A 21,470-nucleotide genomic window follows, 5' to 3' on the forward strand; every position below is an offset into this window, starting at 1 on the left:
TGAAATTATCTGATGTAGAGCATATGTCCTTGCACATTTTCTGTAAATGACACAACAATGTTAAATTACATCCATTAAAACCCATGCAGGACTAACATTGTGTGAAGCACGTATGGGCCAAAGGGGGCCTACAATAGGGACCTTGCCATTACTAAATATAGCACAGTGATTGGAAACAAGAGCTCCTGTGTGCCAGAAAGCCGTGAAAGTGTTTAGTTTAGTGCGTAAGCCTAACAGCTCGGATCAATATGTGGTACTCAGAGATTGTGTTGCAGGGGCATCTCAGTAATGTGATATTTCTACCTACTGAAGGCCCCATGCACTGGAAGCCCACGGCGTCCCCCTCAACAGCCCAGACAGATTTAGACTAGCCATTGGCCCACTTCCACCTATTGATCTCAAAGTATGGAGTTACAAAGCTCCTTTCAAGCATAATGCACTCAAAGATGAAAATTCATCATCATCTCCTTTTCGCTTTCTTTCTTGTTCCTTCTCCATCACTCCAAATGAAAGATGTGCACTGCATGATTTGATCTGTTCATCAGCAATATTCTTCCAAGTGAGAGAAAAAACATGAAGTGCGCGTGGCAATCAGTCTCAGGAGGTTGGGAAGAGGGGCATACATTTTGGGACTGACAAATGATAGAGGCTAGAACTATGAGGCTGTGTTTTCACTTGAGTGCTTTTTTGATAAAGAGCGCAAGAAGCGAGCTCTACCACGGCTATATAAATGTCAATCTGCATAAGCTAATCACCGCAACTCTGCCGAGGACTTCATCGTGGAGGGCCATTTTGTTAGACTTGTCTTCGTGGCTGCACTGGAGAGCAAGGGCTCCGTGTGAGATTAGACAAGTATCATGGTCTTGATTGCACGAGCCACGGAGAGATCCGAGTAATCATGCTATCCATAAAACAACGCGACGGGTCACAAATGTGACGCAAGGCAATTCAGAACTACAGTGAATGAAGTTGGGAAATGATTGGGCATAAACTTATTTCCCCTGAAGTAGCAATTACTGAGTGAGTTCATCACCAGCTGTTTTATTTATTATCAATACAATAGATGGTGCAGAGCACCATTTAAAGGTACAGTACCTTTTTTATGAAGCTAGCAGGTTGTCTAAGCCACTGAGAACAACGTTCTCATTTCAAAACTGACATTTGTTTATTGTTTTTAATCCTCTTTTTTTCAATCACACAGCTTTGTTGCTAAGCTCCTAGCATGTCCCTAGGTTGCCAGTTGGCACTAATTTACCAGCCCCAAATTAGTTGACAATAACAATGTACTGGAAAATACCTCAGATGAAAAACAATTTAGATAATTAAGATAAACTGAGTGATAAGATAAATTGTGAGGTATTATGAGTTATTGAAGATGCAAAGTATTATCAGTGTGAGAACTGAATCAAATGAATGACTCAGGACACAGCTGTTTTTCTTTATTTTCAGACTTGAGAATTTCATGCCAGGGCCTGGGTCACGACTGACCTTTGCCTTGGCAGACAACGCTGGATAGGATCTGTGCCTGAGGATGGGATATAATTGACATGGTCCACTGCTTGAGGGTTTGCTAGTTGGACTGGTATACCATGACAGGCAGAAATCATTTGGGTTACAAATATAGACAGCCTGCAAAGGACGTGTCTGACATTAAAATTAGAATTCATGAGGTTGGTTTATGAATGTAGATCATTGTCATCATATAGAAAGTTTAATTGAATTGTCATTTTGTCATTGACAGTGAGTGATTCGTGTTGGTTGTAGTGCTGGCCACACAGCGTGACGGTGATCTGGATGCTGGAGACACTGGTACAGGACAAGTATTGGTAGGTTGTTATATATATATATATCATTACTACAGTCTTCAGTGTCACATGATCCTTTAAAAATCTTTCTAATATGCTGATTTTGTGCTCAAGAAAGATTTCTTATCATGTTGAAAACAGTTGTGCTACTTAATATATTTTTGGAAATAGTTATAGTTTTTTTTTTTTTTTTTAAAGGATTCTTTGATTAATAGAAAGGACAGCATTTATTTAAAATGGAAATCTTTATAACATGTCATTACTAACACTTTTGATCAATATAATGCATCCTTGCTGAACGTATTCATTTCTTTAAAAAAAAGCCCCTAAACTTTTGAACGGTGGTATATATATGTATGGCTCATGTCACAGGTGTTACAGCAGGGACAAGGAGAGGTGAGGATCTTTTAGCAAGTAGTCTTTATTCCATGAACATATAAACACAAACACTTCCAAACAAGAAGCCAATAGTAATAATCCAAACAAATGGTAATAATCCAAACATGAAGTAACAGGAGACGCAACAGCTTTACAACAAGTGTGTAAAGACAATGACTGACAACTACAGACTGAAACAAGCAAAGAATAACAAGATTGGTAATGTGGAACAGGTGTGGAACATTAGTAACCACGGAGACTGACAAGAGTAACTATAGAAACAGGAACTAAACACAGGGGGAAAAAACAGACATAGTGAGACACAAGAATATCAAAATAAAAGTCCAAGAAAACTAAACACAGGGAATCATGACAATATAAGTGGTCACCAGGGCTTGACATTAACACCTGCCAAGTGCGGGTGGATTTTATATATAATATACATTTTTCAATTGTAGTCTTTTAAAAAGGCATCTGAAATAATAAACTAAGTGCAATGTGTTGTCAAAAATATTGATTTTTCGATACATATCGATACTGAAATATCTGAAATTGTTCTTATACTCATTTTCCACAGAATATATACACGATATCAGCTGCGCTTTCTTGCTCTCATCTCTCTGACAACAAGTTAACACACAAATCTGCCTTGCCTCACTCAAGAAAATGCATGTGTAAGGGCCGTTCACACAGAACGTGTTTTTACATTCCATTGTGTCCATTGTTTTTCTATGTAAACTCACAGTAGACGGACGTGTATGACCGTTGCGCTTGCTAAAAACATGGTGCTCAAGTTAAAATCAGTTCAACTTTTAAAAAACGCATCTCGAGACCTTGCGTATTTCCCCATTCCACTGCCCAAGTCTCACGTTTTTGCTTTGAAAAATTTCTGTGTGAACAAGCCCTAACAGTATAATGGATTCACGCATCAGGTCTTAAAGTGACAGCAGCCTAATATAAGTGCTGCCAAATTATGAGATCATATTAAAAATATCTATATGGCCATTTTTGCCCATGGTATTGATGTCAAAACTGGCCAGTTAAAATCCTGAGTGGCTAGTAACTTTGGAAAACCACTAGCCACAGTGGCTGGTGAGCAAAACAGTTAATGTCAAGCCTTGGTGGTCACATATATAAATAGTAAATAGTAGACTAATTTATAATTATTATGTGTTACTAGAAAAATTTTTTTTTTACATCGGGTGCAAATACCATCTGTCTCACCTTATGACTTTGAGTAAATAGCCTCTGCCTAAATTTTTTAGATAAAGTTTATTCTAACATTTTTCTCATTGAGTTGTAAGTGATTTCCCTTTTATCTGTTACCACTCAATTTGTTTCACTAAGCAAACAATAATGTACTGGTTCCTCACTGGCGGCAAGAATCCACTTTACTCTATTTGCTGACAAACAGCCCCCTGCCACCAGAGGAATTATCTGCCATGCTCAGCTGCTCTCAGTATAAGGAGCTATTTCTATAGATGCACTCACATCATCCAATTTAGTAGGATGTCTTTGGAGAAATGCAAACTGGTTATGACACTAAAACATGACCTTTTTAAATTGATTGTAAGATTGTAATTGTTTTCAGACTGCTGGCTTTGCCTGAAAACATTTATGACATACAGTAAGAGCTTGTCATAATTGCTGACAAAGCAAAGTACTCGGTAAACTAAACAATTATGACAGTAGATATATTCAAGTCTAGACTACTGAGTCACATTAGTCTAAATGAACTGGCTAGCACTGATTACTATTAAAGGTGCCATCGAACGTTTTTTTACAAGATGTAATATAAGTCTAAGGTGTCCCCTGAATGTGTCTGTGAAGTTTCAGCTCAAAATACCCCATAGATTTTTTTTTAAACAGCATAAAGTTCACACAGCTAATATAACCCGCAAAATTGTTCTTTACAAAGTGTTCATCATGCAGCAGGTCTAATCGCTTAAGTATAGTATTTATTTGGATGTTTACATTTGATTCTGAATGAGTTTGATTGTGCTCCATGGCTAAAGCTAACATTACATACTGTTGGTGAGATTTATAAAGAATGAATATGTGTTTATGCATTATACAGACTGCAAGTGTTTAAAAATGAAAATAGCGACGACTCTTGTCTCCGTGAATATAGTAATAAACAATGGTAACTTTAACCACATTTAACAGTACATTAGCAACATGCTAACGAAACATTTAGAAAGACAATTTACAAATATCACTAAAAATAACATGATATCATGGATCCATTTTTCGCTATTGTTCTTGCTTGCTTACCTAGTCTGATGATTCAGCTGTGCACAGACGTTAATACTGGCTGCCCTTGTCTAATGCCTTGAACATGAGCTGGCATTTGCAAATATTGGGGGCGTACATATTAATGATCCCGACTTTTACATAACAGTCGGTGTTATGTTGAGATTCGCCTGTTCTTCGGAGGTCTTTTAAACAAATGAGATTTACATAAGGAGGAAACAATGGTGTTTGAGACTCACTGTATGTCATTTCCATGTACTGAACTCTTGTTATTTAACTATGGCAAGATAAATTCAATTTTTAATTCTAGGGCACCTTTAATAATTTTACGAGGAAAGTATATTTAATTTATTTAATAGTGCACATATAGTTTACAAAAAGTAACAACAAAAGACACTAGACATACATTATAATAAAAAATATATATTATATTATATGATTGATAGGGGCCATAAGAAATCCAGTTCATAGGTTGATAGTTCATCAACCCCCCAGCTAAATATAATGGGAGGAAAATGAGTGCTGTAGCATCTGCGGTTAGATTTATGGTGGTGTGTACTTGTGTTAATTCGTTGGGAGTGTGTGCTTCAGGAAGAAGTGAGCCTGGAAGAAGTGAGCTTGGCTGGGAAAACCAGCTGTTTCAGCAGAAGGAATTCCATAGAGAAAGTCCTTACACTACACAGACGCTACCTGAGAGAGCCATCTGTGTCTCGACTAGTCAGGCCCCATGACAGTAGAGCCAGACTGTGTGGTTAGGGGTCAGTCCAGCACACACAGACAAACACAATCGCACTCACACATCGTATCCCTGAACACCTGGTGGAAATGTGCATGTAGGCCAATGTCTCGTGTCAGTGTTTGTAATACAACCTTGTTCTCTAGCTCTCGCTCGCACTCTTATATGTGTGCGGTTTAAGTTTGTCAGTGATCTGTTTGTCGAAGATTACTAGTGATTGGCGCAAACAGAGCTAGCTGCCTGTGCTTGGAATTCAAGTATTTGAGGACTGTGAGTGATTTAAGAGGATAAGCTCATCAGAGCTGACCAAAAGATGGGCTGTTTTATCAGACCAAAATAGAAACACATGCTGCTGTTTGCAGAGTTCAAAAACATGCCGGCCATGTTGTCAACAGTCCTCATATTTTATTCTGTTTTTTTACCCTTCCCTTCCTACCTAATGTATTTCTGTCAGATTAAGGCATTACAAAATGGATCTAGTACACAAAACACAAGCAGAATTAATTTAATAATGTAAACCAGTCATAAAAACATTTGGATAAATGATTTTATGAATAAATGAAACTAATTCTTTATGGTTGTATTTTACACTACGCACCACACCAATAGCAATAACAGTGTAATGTTGGTGTGTTGCTATGATAACCGCATAATACTCACAATATTACACAAATAATGGATAAAAGTATTTTTCAGTGTAACTTGTTTTATTGATACATTTTTAGCATTTAATTAAATATACATACACAGCAAAATCCCCAGAGTTAAATCAACTATGCTTAGAGTACATATGGTCCCTCTCTAAATAGTGTTAGAGTAACACTGAAACAGGGTTAAAGTCAGTTGTAGTTTTTGTGTTTCTCTTTTCTTCAGTGATTCTGCTTGTTAACAGCAGGTGTTCATCATTAATGCTCAATCATCACTTAATTAATCCCTTAATTATATCATTAACTTTAACTCTGCTTCAGTAGTGTTACTTTAACACTATTTAGAGAGGGACCATATGTACTCTAAGCAGAGTTGATTTAACTCTGGGGATTTTGCTGTGTACCATTCAAACGTCTAGGGTCAGTAAGAATTATTTATTTTATTTTATTCTTGAAAGGGATGGAATAAATTGATCAAAAGTGGCATTAAAGACATTTATAATAATGTTACAAAAGATTTCTATTTCAAATCAGTGCTTTTCAGCATACTAGAATGATTTCTGAAATAATCATGTGACACTGAAGACTGGAGTAATGGCTGCTAAAAATTCAGCTTTGCCATCACAGGAATAAACTACATTTTAAAATATATTAAATTAGAAAACAATAGTTTTAAATTAATAACATTTCACAATATTTTACTTTGTTTTTGATCAAATAAAGGCAGCCTTGGTGAAAATAAGATACTTCAAAAACATTAAACAAATCTTACCAACCCCAGACTTTTGAACAGTAGTGTATAATCATAATTTCTGTGCTTATAATGCATCATGGGATTGGCTTCTCCATAAAGGATACATGCAATTCTGCCTCAAGATTTGGCCAAAACAAAGTATCTAGGAAGCCGAATAATTATGATGCCTTCCTTTTGGAACAGCTTTTATGTCAAGAGGGTGCCTATGATGCCTAAAATGCTGCATCCGTAGGCAGTTCACTTGCTTTTGGAAGAGAGTTTAGGTTTCAACACTTCAGCCCAGTGTGGTGTGCCATGTAACAAATGTTGTTTCATATTTTGCAATCTTGTCAATCTACTCCTACACCATAAACTATCTTCTGTGCCTTTCTCTGTCCTTCCTGTTTGCATTACACGCCTGTCTAGCATGTTCACATCTAAAGGATATATAGCATGATGCCCTTTGACCTTGTATACTGCATGCAGCATGATTTCTTCTGTTTCTGGGTGGGGAATTCATCATGCCAGCACCACTTGACCTCAGCACATGTGAGCTTGTGTGGAACAGATGGGACCAGGCAAGGGTTTGGGTCACAGCTGTGCTGGAGGCACTGCCCCCTGCTGAAGTATCCTTGAGTCTCTTTAAAAAGCCCTCTACTGAGGTAAACCCCAAACTGCCTGCCAGTGTTTTTGTTGCTTTTTTGTATTTTGCCCCTTGTAATAACAGTTTAACAATGTTTTGGTTGGCATATTAGGGTTAATATGCATATTTATAGAGGTCTAATTCCTGGTTTCCTGCTCTATTTAACAGGAAGGGCCATGAAGTGCCAGCTTTCATATAATAAAACACTGTGTCCAGAGTGCTGTCTCATGCATTTCAGGATGTCAAAAGTCAGAATTAGCCTTTCTGACATACATTTTTGGACCGTAATTTTACGTCTTCTGTGCCAGACTTGGGGGAACATCTGATATAAATACATCTGTGTATTTAAATATGTTAAATGGAGCTGAAAGTATTATATTATTTATAGCAGAATACAGCTCTTTTCACTACAATGAAAGTGAATGATGACAATGTCAAATTTTTAAAGCAATATTTTTTGGTGAATAACAGCTTAAAGTAACTATGGTTTCAGAAGACTTCATATATAACATAAGTCAGATGGACTATATTTTACAATTCTTTTATGGTGCTTTTTTGTCCTTTTTGGAGCTTGACAGCCATTGGTGCCCAAGATAGCAGCTGAACATCTGCTGAAAATCTCCTTTTGTGTCCCAAGGAAGAATGAAAGTCATACAGAGTTGGAGAGATCTCTTTAATGTCTTCTGATATTACAAAATGTGCCATGTAAATTCTGCTATGTACTAGCTGACACATACTGTAAAGGCTTGAATAAAGTATCTTGAATCCAGTCAGGTTTTTGATTCAATTACAGCTAAAGGCGGCCTGCTGTGTGATTGAATCAACTTCACATCTCTACCATAAATCTTCAAACATCAAAAAGAAGAAATCTGACTACATTCTCACCCTCAGTTGCTGGTCTCGCGTCATGCAATTAAGCTCACCTTCTTCTGCAGCAATTATCTTGATTGTGTATATAAAGATTCTGTCAAATTCTGGTGCTTCCGCCAAATGTTACGTAATAGACTTTTGAGACAATTTGCGTTGCACAAAGCTTTAAACATTAATTTGAAAAATCAGAGCAGTCTCTGTTTGTTTTTCCCTCTGATCTCTGTGGACTAGTTTCCAGAATGGTTTGGTTCAGCTAATTAGTAATGGTAGAGAGAGAGAGAGAGAGAGAGAGAGAGAGAGAGAGAGATTAAGGGGGAAATATGAATCGTTATAGCATCTTTGTTCATCAACTTATTTGTATAAGGTGTCCATAATTGGTTATGAGAAAGTGCAGTAATTGCATTTTGAAATTGTTTTCTCTTTGTCTTTAGGTTGGGTTGCTGTGGAGATATCAAAAACCTAAGAAAGGAAGGATTCTAGAGTTAATTAGTTTCCTGCACCTCAACTCTTATCTCTCAATTTTAAACTGACCAGGGGAAAAAATCCCAGCTAACACCAGGAACAAAAAGATAAAAGTTTACACTGGCTGCCATTTTATGAAGAGCTCTAACTACATAAATGTAATTTTGCATTCCAAAATTAAATAAAATTGAAGTGGTTGCGGGGGTCATGTTCACCCAGTTGTAATGGCTGCTATACACCCCTGCTAGCACTGGTGCCACTTCAAAGAGATTAGATGTGGGCCCATATTTGTCTGTCTGAATTTTCCAGTGCCAAAGCACATCTTGCCTTCCCTGATGCCTAGCCTCATATGACGCCTATAGCTGATGAGTCCACCATGGACCCTGATGAATGCAGAGGGATTGTATCTATGGGCTGCACTTAGAGATGGATGAGGCACCATGCAGGGACAGTGGTAGCTGTCCTATTTCTTGCGATGAGTTTGAATTTAAAAGCTCAAAGGAATTGTTCCTAACCAACCTTCTCATTTTACTATAGTTCCATATGCCAAGCTTCTGCTGAGATTCTTGTGAATTATGGGATGGGAAGTGTACAATTCCTATTCCCTCAATGGCAACCTTGGTTGGTTCCTGTGCATTAATGACATCCCTGGATACCATCATAATTAAATTCATGAACATTAAAAAATAACACTGTAATCTGATGCTTTCTTTGAAAAAAACACACAATATTGCACTCATGCTTTTCCAATATTTGCAAAGCCTTCGCTGTGCTCTGAGCACATCAGAAGAAGCTTGCCTTCACTGGCCTTGCAACTTTCCCTCCACCCATAAAATTTTAAAATTTCTTATTTATTATATATTAATTACCCTCTTATTTATGCGTTACATAACAGCTTTTGCTAACATCTCTCATGTAAGACCCTCATCATTTATTTACTGCCTTTACAGAAGTGACAGAGTCAGACCCACTCTAAAATGAGATAAAGATTCCACAAAAACTGCTCACATATTCTCTGGGGGTAAAGCGGACGCTATCACTTATTCCACTTGCTCCGGTCTGTTTCTCCTGACTCTTTTCCCCCCTTTAGTATCTCCTGCTGATTGTTTTCCCTGCCGGCCTTGAGTTTTGTCCTCTCAGATAAGTGTCCATGAGAGACGTGACACACTCAAGCTAATCAGCTTTAACAGGTAAAGGACAAAATAGTCCCTTGTCTTTTTTGTTTCTTCGGGAATTTAGCTTGAAGAGTTGAGCCAGAGATGCAAAACTCAAATAGTAGAAGCAACATCCTCCTCACAGGTGATGTAAAAAATACCCCCTGTCAAGAAGCACACCTTGAGTGAGACAGATGGTCTATTGATTTTATTTGAAAGGCTGCCACATGTCCCTTTCTATTACACTGTCCTTCTTCCGGACTTTATCAACAGGATTTCAGTATTATTATGATAGATACTGAGCGACATATGCACTCTCAACAGCTAGACAAACTGATTGTGTAATCTCTGAAAATACCGCATAAAAGCATCATGGTAGTCATAACACACAAGGTGTCACACCACCTCTATATGGCATTGTCCATATGCTGTTGTCCAAAGAGACTTACACTGAAACTCAAGCTATACATTTTTTATTAGTATGCATGTTCACAACCCATGACCTTGGTATTGTATGGACCATGCTGTACCAGTTGAGCAATGTAAACATGTTTCATTAACATTTATGTCTCTGTCTTTGGATAAAATAGGTATCCACCAGCTTGCCTGACACTACTTTAGTAAAATGTAGTGGACAGAGCAATTTATTTCATAACATTAAATGTTGTGTTTTTCATTAAAAAAATAATCAAAACTTGCTTAACTGCTGTAATCTTTAAACCAAAAACCTTTTTCTTACAGGAATAGTTTACCTATAAATAAAAATTCTGTTATGATTTACTCACTCTTATGTTCTTCCAAATTCATGTGCTTTTCTTTCTTCTGTGGAACATAAAATTTGACTGTTGCGATCCTATCAGACTTATGATAGCAACCTGAATCGTAACAAAGCACTGTTCGCCAGAGGAGAACTGGCCGCCCGACTAAGCCTGGTTTCTCCCAAGGTTTTTTCTCCATTTAACACCTATTTGCCACTTGTTTGCCACCTGATGTCACCTGTTGGAGTTTGGGTTCCTTGCCGCTGTCGCCTTTGGCTTGCTTAGTTGGGGACACTTGACATTTGACTTGACATTTGATATTCAACAGTATTCTTGACATTTATTCAACAGTGCTTTGATCTGCCTGCATTGACACTAGTCTTTAAGAGCTGCTGTGCAGCAAAAATTATGTACCAGTTATCAATGTAAAGCTGCTTTGACACAATCTGCATTGTAAAAAGCGCTATATAAATAAAGGTGACTTGACTTGACTTGACTACTATACTGCAAGTCATCTAAAGCTACGTTTTTTTATGAACAGAGAAATATCAAAATCAAACAAAAAAACATTTATCAACGCACACACAGATTACATAAAATATGGTGACATAAATGTAATTAGGACAAAAACAGCTGAAAAATATCTTTCTTTCTTGTTATGTAGAAGAAAGAAGGCCAAGTTTGGACCAACATGAGAGTGAGTAAATGACATCATTTTCATTTTAGGGTGAACATCATTTACTCAACGTCATGTTGTTCCAAACCTGTATGACTTTCTTTCTTCTGCAGAGCACCAAATAATACATTTTGAAGAATTTTGGTAACCATTTTGATGACAATTGACCTCCATTGTACAGTACATGGACAAAAACACTGAGATGTTTCTTTGTCTTTTATATTCCACAAATGAAAGAAAGTCATATGGTCTGGAATGACACGATGACAGAATTTCCATTTTTGGGTGAACTTGGGTGACTTTAAAGGTCCACTGAAGTGCCTTGGAATGCACAGCTTTATTCAATGTGTTGACTTTATTTCAACTGAAACAGGAAGACAGACATATCAAACAGCTCCTCCCTTTAAAAATAGCCAATAGTGTTTTGTTTATATCAAGCTTGGCCAGAGCTGTCGGTAAAACCTCAGTTTCCTTCTAATCTCTAACCGTTTCTCCTTCATATCGCTTTAAAATATAGCATTCTGTGTAGAATTCAAATGGGTCCGATACGTTTTGTGGTCTACGCCGACTCGCGCATATGATCCGCTCTGTGCTATCGTGTCTCTGTGCCAGAGTAAACTTCATATTCATATTTACACTGTCTTAATCGTTCCCTATCCCCTGTATAGTGCACTGTGCCATTCACCATGTAGAAAATAGCAAATGTGTGAACAAGTGACTGATTTCAGCCGCAGCTTCAGCGTCTATTTATAATGTAAGGGGGCGGGATGCTTTAGATTCTAGAGAGCATTTGATTGGACAGAAGATCTGATGAGAAGCTGAAGTCTGCGGTGATGTCCTGAAAATCCATGATCCATTTTTAGCAGAAGTGAGAGACAATGCTTATATATCCTAAATGCAAATTTTGTCATTGTTTTGGAACACATCAGCTTATTCATAACCTTAATGCTAACATATTCACAAAAAGAGCTAAAAAACCTCTGAGAGACATTTTTTTTTACAGTTTGCAGAGAGCTATTATGTATCTTTGCTGTTTCCAGCAGGGCGCGATTATAATTTGCTTGTAATTTTATCACGTGTATAGCAGCATTGCTTGTAACACCATTTATCTAACCTTCATTAGCATATGAAGGATTAATCTATGCTTATTACATTAATATTCAAAGGATAGAGACTCTCTAAATCTATCTGTCTTTTTCTTTCTCAGACTTTTCTATGGGGAAAGGCCCTGAAAGGTCATTTTGAGACCCTCTCACATAAATCAATAGCTGTCACGATTGTAGGGTCTCTGAGAGCCCCCTTCGCCTCAGTGTACTACAGTCTGGGCTTGCATATTTCACACTCACAGAAGTGTCACACAAGCATGTCTCAATCTCTTTTTCTGAGCTCAGCTCAAACGGCGAGAGCCCAAGATGAACTGCTGTTCACCTCCTCACCAAAAGCACTATCACTGTCAAACCCAGACATGCAACATGAAAAAGCCAATGGACCTCATGCATGTCAGCCTGTCAGAGCAGCATGGTAGGAAAACACCTGGCAGGGCTGTATCTGCACACCTATGGGAAATCAGAGACTCCATTCACAAGGCAAAGCCACACCAAGGGATTCTATACAGTACAACACAACAGCTCTGTGAGGTACCCATTAGGCAGGCAATTTAGAAAATAGGAAGATAACATCGCATTTATATCATTTTATACATTTAAAAAAAGAACAGGAGAGCCTAGTAAATGCTATATACAGAGACTCTCTTGAGGGTAATGGCCAATTTTTAGCCAGCAGAACAACTGACGTATTTTACCCTACTGCACCTATTAAGACATTTATAGTTATAAATGGAATTATAATAATAATAATAATAATAAAAAAAACACTTGTTTTGCAGAAAATCTGCATGGCAGTGTGACTGAGCTTTAGAAAAACAATGCTGATATTCAGAACAAAAGCATAAATTAATGTGTGGTATTGCTTGTCTAGAGTTAATACAATTATGCAATTCATATACCATTTCAACAGTTATATAAGCAAGCTAAGACTGAGTAACTTACATTGTACACACAATTTGGCTAGTTATTTTGTCTAATGTTGCTCCACTAGCAAAGTATTGAAGCCAAAGCTGGATCTAGACTATTAATGCCACAAACACAGAAAGCAGAGTGATACAAAAATTGATTCAAGGTGGTATGGTTGTATATCATTTATGAAATAAATAAATTGATTTATAGAAAAAGGAACTGATACACTAAGTGAATATTGAACTGTATAACAGGATTCATCCTGTAGGAAATCGGACACAGAGGCTACGATTTTCTAAAAAGGAAGCATGTTTAGTTTTAGAAAACAAGAATTGCTTCCAAAAATGACAAATAGACCCTGAACTAAGCAAAGGGGTATAGAGACACTCCATTAATTGAATGAATATGCAAAAGATGCTTCGACTAATTAAAGTAATAAGAAGGTAAAAGGGCTCAGGAGCTTTTGCCAGCGTTCCGTAAGGTGCTTTATCTTGGGCAGACAGTGTGGTGCATTCTAGCAATAGCCAGAGCAAGATAGACAAATTATGCACACAATTTTGGACTATTTGCGATGCCCATGTTTGATAGTGAACGCAACACACTGAATTGCAAATTAATCTCAAAACAGCCGTATGGCTGTAAAGGGCAGGAGTAACCCAAGCAACTAGAGTTATTTATAGTAATTATAACACGTGCCGTTACATCTAAGGTGTGAGCTGTTATTAGGTTTAAATAGGTCAAATAGCTCTTAAAATTAAACTACTTATATATATATATATAATTCAATCCGGTTGTGTTGTTTAAGATGAAATGACATAACTTACACTTCACACCTAAAAAGAAATTTGGTCTATGAAAATGATCAGTGGGATATACTGATTTCCAATGCCCCCTAGTGTGGTAAGAGGCTGATGTTTAATACAGAAAAGCTGTACATTCAGAAATACTCCACAAGGTAAAACTTTTAAATCCAAGTTTCACCTTAAATTTAATGAAACCAGCAAAGCATATTCATCTGTTAATGGCTGACTGAACAGCTCTCAACATCCTTGCATACTTGAGTATCAACGTATTGTTGCTTAGAAAACGTACCATTTGATTTGAACTCTTCATGGCAGTGCTGCTATGTATACTATATAATGTGCAAATGCAAACTGTTTGCCTCTAATATACATTGAGACACTAGTGAAGAAAAAAAACCTCATTCTTACAGCAACGGTGAAGCGAAACAGTAAACAGCATATACTCTGAGATGGCTTCAAGGGAGAATGAGCCATCACTGTCAAGATAAGTGTGTCTGTTTAAGGAAGGAGGAGCTGCAAAGAGCCCAGCGAAGGACAGATAAAACATCTGCTTTGCACAGAGAGAACATTTCCTCTTAAATTACCTCCTACCTGACAGAGAAAATGTGATATCTTACTCTCCCTAACTCCCCAAAGCCTGAAATAAAAGCCTCTAACATGATGAGAACAGTTATGAATAGGACCATATGAGACTCTTATCAAGTGTCCGATTACCGTTACTTGAAAACATATCTATTTTCTGTCTCCTGGAACATTAATAACACAACGAAACGATTATTCTCATACTATATTGGCAATAGCATATCATTTTAAATTAGATATGAAGCTTTAAATATGTGTAAGAATGAGTACTATAGGTGTCTATGCATGAAATGGTGGCCAAACTAGAGAATTGTTGTACATACAATACAAGTAAAGCCAATCACTATCTAAGTGATATGAAGGTAACTGAAGACACATCTATAGTAGACCATAAAGACAAAGGGTATCAAAAAGCTACTCTGGTTTCCCAAGAAGCTGTAATAGAAGTCATAAAATATTCAGCTGGTAAATTACTTGGAAGTTGTAAGACTTGGTAAACAAAGCGCTGCCTGCTTTAATTTAGCAGTTACATAATTAAGAGATCTTCATCAAATAGTAACACAATCAAACCTTATTGTTGCTGTAGTAAGCATAGAGGTTCAAAGACACCAGTGGGTCTCATTTTGCACATAATGTGATTTATGGATTGCTCCTTCATGTTCAACTGTGTAGTTCAACCTACTTATTATTCCCTAAGTGATACAACAGAATATTGAGTAATTCTCTGTTGGTGATACTACAACAAAGTGTGCAACTGCGTGGAAAAAGTGCACAGCAAGACAGAAGATGAATGTTTATGTCGGCGTTTTGTAACTGGAAACTTGCTTTTCTTTCTTTTCTGCAGAGACATTATTTTACTTTTCAAACTGTCCAACTGGCATCTGCGTCATGTGGACTAGATGAAGAGCGCATGCTTTGGTTTTCTTATTGGATCATACATATATTGGCAATTTAAGTATAAATAACATAACTTACCATGTCTGAGACTACAGTATCAGCCATTAATATCTTAAATCATGAAATAAAAATTAATGAACACAACAGACATCAACAGCAAGCAAGACTCTTTAGAAGGACAAAATCCAACTTTGACATGATTTTAATGCACTGATCACTTGATAATTGCACCTAACATGCTTCCAGTGCAATCCAGTGATTTCAGTGTAACTAAAACAATACAAATAACAGCCATCATAAATGTAAAGAAAAGTATTGTACGTCTTGTGTGAACAGAGTCTTACCTGCAAATGCCCCTGGTACATATTTAGTGGAGAATAAGAAAGGTCCCAGACTATGGATCACAGCTAGATGAGCACAAGAAATATGATGACACTTCTAATGTTCATGCGTGCGAGAGTGTTCTGAAAGTACTGAAAGAACTGCTCTTGAAATTGAGTCCAGTTAGGGAAGCCGACACACTGGAGCTGTCTCGTGAACCAAGTGCTGAATTTACGCGCACGCGATAGCTTTCGTCACCGATGCACTTTATAAGGTGAGGAGGCTTCCGAGCTTCACGCGCGCCGGCGAGTCTCTTCACCAACTTGCTGAGGCGCGCGATGGATGCGCTGAAGGCTCGAGAATCGTGCCTACGTCATAATCAAAGCCCCTGCGTGGCTTTCAGCGTTTTATCTTAGTTGGTCTGATTCTTCAGCAATTCCTCCCTCCTTTATCAGACTCTCTCTCTCTCTCTCTCTCTCTCTCTCTCTCTCTCTCTCTCTCTCTCTCTCTCTCTCTCTCCTTGTTCGTCCCCTCCTCTCCCCCAGCGGATTTAGGCGGAGCCGGTTCCGTCATTCAAAGAAGCGTCGCTGCACGCGCAGATGCCCGGTCCAGGTGTTCTCATCGTTTTAATGTTCAGCTAGCGAGTAACTGATTCAATCAAGTGAAAAGCTATATCGGACCTCGTCCTCCTCGTGAGTTGTTCCTCGTAGCTTCGGAGCAAGGAGGCGCTACTTGCATTTTGTTACATAATAGTCAATTGCCAGAAGTGTGATAAGGTGAAGAAATATAGCAGAAAACATGCTTATTGACAACATGCCAAATAAATGCTTATTTTCACAATGTTTTCTTTTTGAAAAGGGAAAATATTTTGTTTACTTGCATCAATAAAGGGAAAAAAGTAGGCTAAACAAGAAAGTGTTCTCAATATAAAATAGCTTGTTATCACATTAATCAGCTTTAATATGGACAAATTAATATTTCAGTTATTTTTATTAATTGCTTCTCTTTAACGAATTATATTACATTAAGTTAATGTAATTGATAGGCTTATTATATTAAGTTAAATGTAAATATTGATTACTCTATTAATTGCAAGTGTTATATAAAAATCTTTTGGCATAGGCCTGTACAACATAATACTTTCATTTTACACTTGATCATTTAATACACACACACGCACACTGGGTTTTCATGTTTTATGGGGACAGAGACATAAGAATTTTTATGCTGTACAAACTGTATTTGTCCCCTAACCCTACAACTAAATCACAGAAAATTTTCTGCATTTTTTGACATAAAAAAAAAAAAAAAAACATCCCTTATTTTTTGACAGATTTATAAGCTGTTTTCCTCACAAATGAACACACACATCCTTGTACTACATTGTAGGGTCCAAATGACCCCACTAAGATAGTAAGATCAGGAATTTATGATGTTATGGGGTCCTTCAGTCAGACCCCACAAAGACAACATCTTAAAAAACATATATAAGAATGTTTGACGGGTAGGTTTAGGTATACAGTGCACTCCACAATTATTGGCACCCTTAGTAATTATGAGCAAAGGTGGCTGTGAAAATAAATCTGCATTGTTTATCCTTTTGATCTTTCATTCAAAAAATTCACAAAATTCTAATCTTTCATTGAAGGAAAACAGTTGAAAGTGGGGGAAACTCACATTATGAAATAAATGTTTTTCTCCAATACATGTTGGCCACAATTATTGGCACCCCTAGTAATTCTTATGAGTAAAATATCTCTGAAGTATATTCCCATTCATATTTAAATTTTTTTAGCACACCAGGGTGATCATGAACATGAAATTGTCCAGCCATGACTTCCTGTTCCACAGGAGAATAAACATGAGGAAACACAAAGGCCAAATTCCCATAATCATTCATCACAATGAGAAAAACCAAAGAATATAGTTCTGATGTGCAGCAAAAGATTGTTGAGCTTCACAAAATAGAAAGTGGCTATAAGAAAATAGCTAAACCATTGAAAATCCCCATTTCCACTATTAGGGCAATAATTAAGAAACAACTAAAGATGTTAAAAATCTGCCTGGAAGAGGACGTGTGTCTAAATCGTCCTATGCGTGGTGAGAAGGAAAGTTTGAGTGGCCAAAGACTCTCCAAGGATCACAGCTGGAGAATTGCAGAGATTAGTTGAGTCTTGAGTCTCAGAAAGCCTAAAAAATATGATCAAACAGCACCTACATCAACACAAGATGTTTGGGAGGGTTTCAAGAAAAATCCTCTGCTCTCATCCAGATTCAATCTCCAGCATATTCAGTTGTCAGTCAAGACTGGAACTTCAAACTGGACCGGCTTCTATGGTCAGATGAAACTAAAAAAAGGCAGCAAACCTTTTGGCAGCAAACCCACCAGATGGGTGTGGTGCACACATGGATAAAAAGTACCCCATACCCACGGTTAAATATACTGCTGGATCTTTAATGTTGTGGGCCTATTTTTCTGCTGGAGGTCCTAGACATCTTGTTCAGATACATGGTATCATGGATTCTATCAAATACCAACAGATAAAAAATTAAAACCTGACTGCTTCTGCTAGAAATCCAATAATGGGCTGTGGTTGGATCTTCCATCAGAATAATGATCCAAAACAAACATCAAATCCAACACAAAAATGGGTCACTGAGCACAAAATGAAGCTTCTGCCATGGCCATCTCAGTCCCCTGACCTGAACCCTAAAGAAAATGAGTGGAGTGAACTGAAGAGAAGAAGCACCAACATGGAGCTGGGAATCTGAAGGATCTGGAGAGATTCTGCATGAAGGCTCTGCTCTGATCTCTTGTCAGCTGTTCTCCAAACTCATCAGGCATTATAGGTGAAAACTCAGAGCTGTTATCTTGGCAAAAGGAGGTTGCAAAACGTTTTGAATACAAGGTTGCCAATAATTGTGGCCAACGTGTTTTGGAGAAAAACATTTATTTCATAATGTGAGTTTCCCCCCACTTTCAATCCCCCCCCCCACATACACACACACACACACACACGCACACACACACACACACACACTTACACACAGGGTTTTTTGTTTTTTGCTATCTTAGTGAGTACATTCCAAAGGCATAATGGTTTTTATACTGTACAAACTGTACATTCTATCCCCCTTCACTACCCCTAAACCTATCCATCACAGAAAACATTCTGCATTTTTACATTTTTAATAAAACATTGTTTAGTATGTATTTAAAGCTATTTTAAATATGAGGACTCATGAAATGTCCATATATTTTATGTTTATGTCGTAATACCAGTGTAATACCCATGTCATTATACAAATTTGTGTCCTCATAAATCACAAAAACGTGTGCGCGCACACACACACACACAAATATTAATTACATTAATATTTTGTTATTGGTTGTATTTTCCAAAAGAGTTGATTCAGAAGAATTGATTTAAACATTTTCTTCACCAGCAAAAAAAAAAAGTCTATTCAGCTACAATTCAGTCTCTTCAAGAGAATGAAACAGTTCTTAAAATGTAATATTTTATTATCAAAGAAAAATATGCCCTCTATTCTGTTCATAAAGAATGGTGATTAGATTAATTAAATATTAATAAGAGAGGGCAAGAATAGATGTCTTCATTTATTCAAATCATCTGTCCACAGTTAGATTTTTTACAGTACTCTGAGTATGATAAATATGGCCCATATTTTAAAAAAGTAAGACTCTGCTCTATTTTTGTCCATTTCATTCCATCCGATATACGATGTCACCTTTACATACACTGTTATATTATACTGTTGACAAGTAACTGAATCAATTGAGAGGCTTCATGGGTTGGGTTAGTATTCTGCCTTTGAATACAGTCTGACAGCTGCCTAAAAGGATATTCATTGTTTTCTGTCAACATAACAGCATCATCATTTATCCCATATGAGAGTCAGAGATCTAGCTGTGTTTGCTGTCTGTGTTTGTGTGGCCTGCTGCTTGGTTAAAAGGACGTGTGATGTCACTGATAGATCTATGGTGCATGACTGAGAGGGGTTTAGCTCCAAGTAAGGGTTTCCAGGCTTGGATGGGAATACTGATGTCACTCAGTGACACTTGAAAACAGACCAGGACGCATGGAAAAAGTGACTGTACTCCAGTGACATCATTAGGTCTGGGTGAGCTGCGGAAAACAAAAACAGAATACACAGATGTGATATTGTTTAGGATCATATTATTGATTGGCAATCTGAGCTAATGATTTTTTTTTTTTTTTTTTTTTTTTTTTCAAATTTTGATTATATTATAGATCTGCATGAGTCTGAGTACAATGTGGTGTTTTTGACTTTCTGCCATTTTGAGAGCAATGAACGGATTGTGTTCTGACACTGCAAATACACTAACTTTGTTCTGTTGTTTTTTATTCCCTCCATTTTTCTCAAAGGATGCGATAGATAATTTTTTAAAACCTATAATTGCAAGAATAATCAACTTTCACTGATTAACATGACTCAGTTTTCAAGGTAAAGAGGTGATACTCCGTCTTAGAAATAATGTATGTCAACTTTAAAATCACGGTTTGTTGGGTTTTTGTCATTATTTAACCCAGGTTTGAGGTAAAAAGATTACTTTGATGAGCAATTGCTCCCTTTACTTGAGTAGTGTAATATAATGTAGACAGAAGTAATATAAGCTATAACACACACTATAATTGTGCTCAAAAATGCATGCTGATGCTTCAGGAACAAAATTTCAATAGCATTCAGTTCTCTTGTAAATGTCACCAATATGTCACTGAAGATAATTTTAAAACAATAACTCTCTGGAAATGGATAAACTGATTAGGAGACTGCAGTAATTGACAGTCCAGTTGTAACTCAGTGCACTACAGGGATTTCTTAGACGTCCTGTACTCATTAAAAAGGAGGGCATGATTTATTGTCTATAATTGCAATACTGAATCATAAACGATTGTTCATTGCTTGTGCATGTTAAATTTGAGGGATCTTTTGTCCTGTTTCCAGTCATGTAATACTGTCTATGTAACATAAGACTGATGATCCTGCTAGATTATTGATCGTAAAAACAAACAGAGAAAGGATCGACTCGATACAAATTGTCCTGAGTCAAAATTTACGTAACTAAGCGAAAAGAGGAAGAGAGATGCTCTGGCTATCTATCACTATAATGAATACTGTCTGCCTACCAGACCAAAGTTTGAAAGCTAATTTCATTCACCACTGATGCTTTAAATGAATAGTTATGACAAGTGCAACAGCAGGTCTTGCTTTTAGTGCTTGTTACTGCTCTATGTTTTGTGTGGGACTTTGTGAGATCCCTCTGCTGGCTTTCAACAGTATTGTTAAGACACAGCAGCTGGAGCCATATATATATATATATATATATATATATGTATGTATGTATGTATGTACACATACATACATACATACATATATACCTACATAAATATATATATATATATATATATATATATATATATATATATATATATATATATATGTATATACAATATATATATATATACAATACAATAAAATACTCTGAATATGATAAATATGGCCCTTATTTAAAAAAAAGTAAGACTCTGCTCTATTTTTGTCCATTCCATTCCATCTGATGTACGATGTCACCTTTACATACACTGTTATATTATACTGTTGACAAGTAACTGAATCAATTGAGAGGCTTCATGGGTTGGGTTAGTATGTGTATTCTGTATGTGTGTGTATATATATATATATATATATATAT

The 21,470-nt window shown here is 36.9% G+C and overlaps 1 protein-coding gene and 1 long non-coding RNA gene across 16 annotated transcripts in view; one reads left to right on the top strand and one right to left on the bottom strand.

Moving 5' to 3' along the window:
• Positions 1 to 8,490, top strand: part of LOC125273941 — a 40,431-nt gene extending 31,941 nt beyond the window's left edge. Inside the window, exons 2-5 of one of the 10 annotated variants that reach the window (XR_007186145.1) lie at positions 1,450 to 1,670; positions 1,742 to 1,826; positions 6,979 to 7,214; positions 7,364 to 8,490. This is a non-coding gene — a long non-coding RNA (uncharacterized LOC125273941). Of the gene's footprint in view, positions 1 to 1,449; positions 1,827 to 6,978; positions 7,215 to 7,363 lie in introns of all 10 variants that reach the window. The other 9 variants (XR_007186150.1, XR_007186152.1, XR_007186147.1 and 6 more) reach the window with 9 other exon arrangements.
• The window catches only part of pex5la (peroxisomal biogenesis factor 5-like a), an 87,263-nt gene extending 70,908 nt beyond the window's left edge, over positions 1 to 16,355 (bottom strand). For 3 of the 6 annotated variants that reach the window (XM_048199781.1, XM_048199777.1, XM_048199782.1), the window contains exon 1: positions 15,757 to 16,354. In XM_048199781.1, the coding sequence (XP_048055738.1) occupies positions 15,757 to 15,777 (21 nt within the window). In that variant the 5' untranslated portion in view covers positions 15,778 to 16,354. Of the gene's footprint in view, positions 1 to 15,756 lie in introns of all 6 variants that reach the window. The other 3 variants (XM_048199776.1, XM_048199779.1, XM_048199780.1) reach the window with 2 other exon arrangements.
• Positions 16,356 to 21,470: the final 5,115 nt, after the last annotated feature.

The sequence above is a fragment of the Megalobrama amblycephala genome, linkage group LG8, assembly GCF_018812025.1.
Source record: "Megalobrama amblycephala isolate DHTTF-2021 linkage group LG8, ASM1881202v1, whole genome shotgun sequence".
Taxonomy (NCBI): domain Eukaryota; kingdom Metazoa; phylum Chordata; class Actinopteri; order Cypriniformes; family Xenocyprididae; genus Megalobrama; species Megalobrama amblycephala.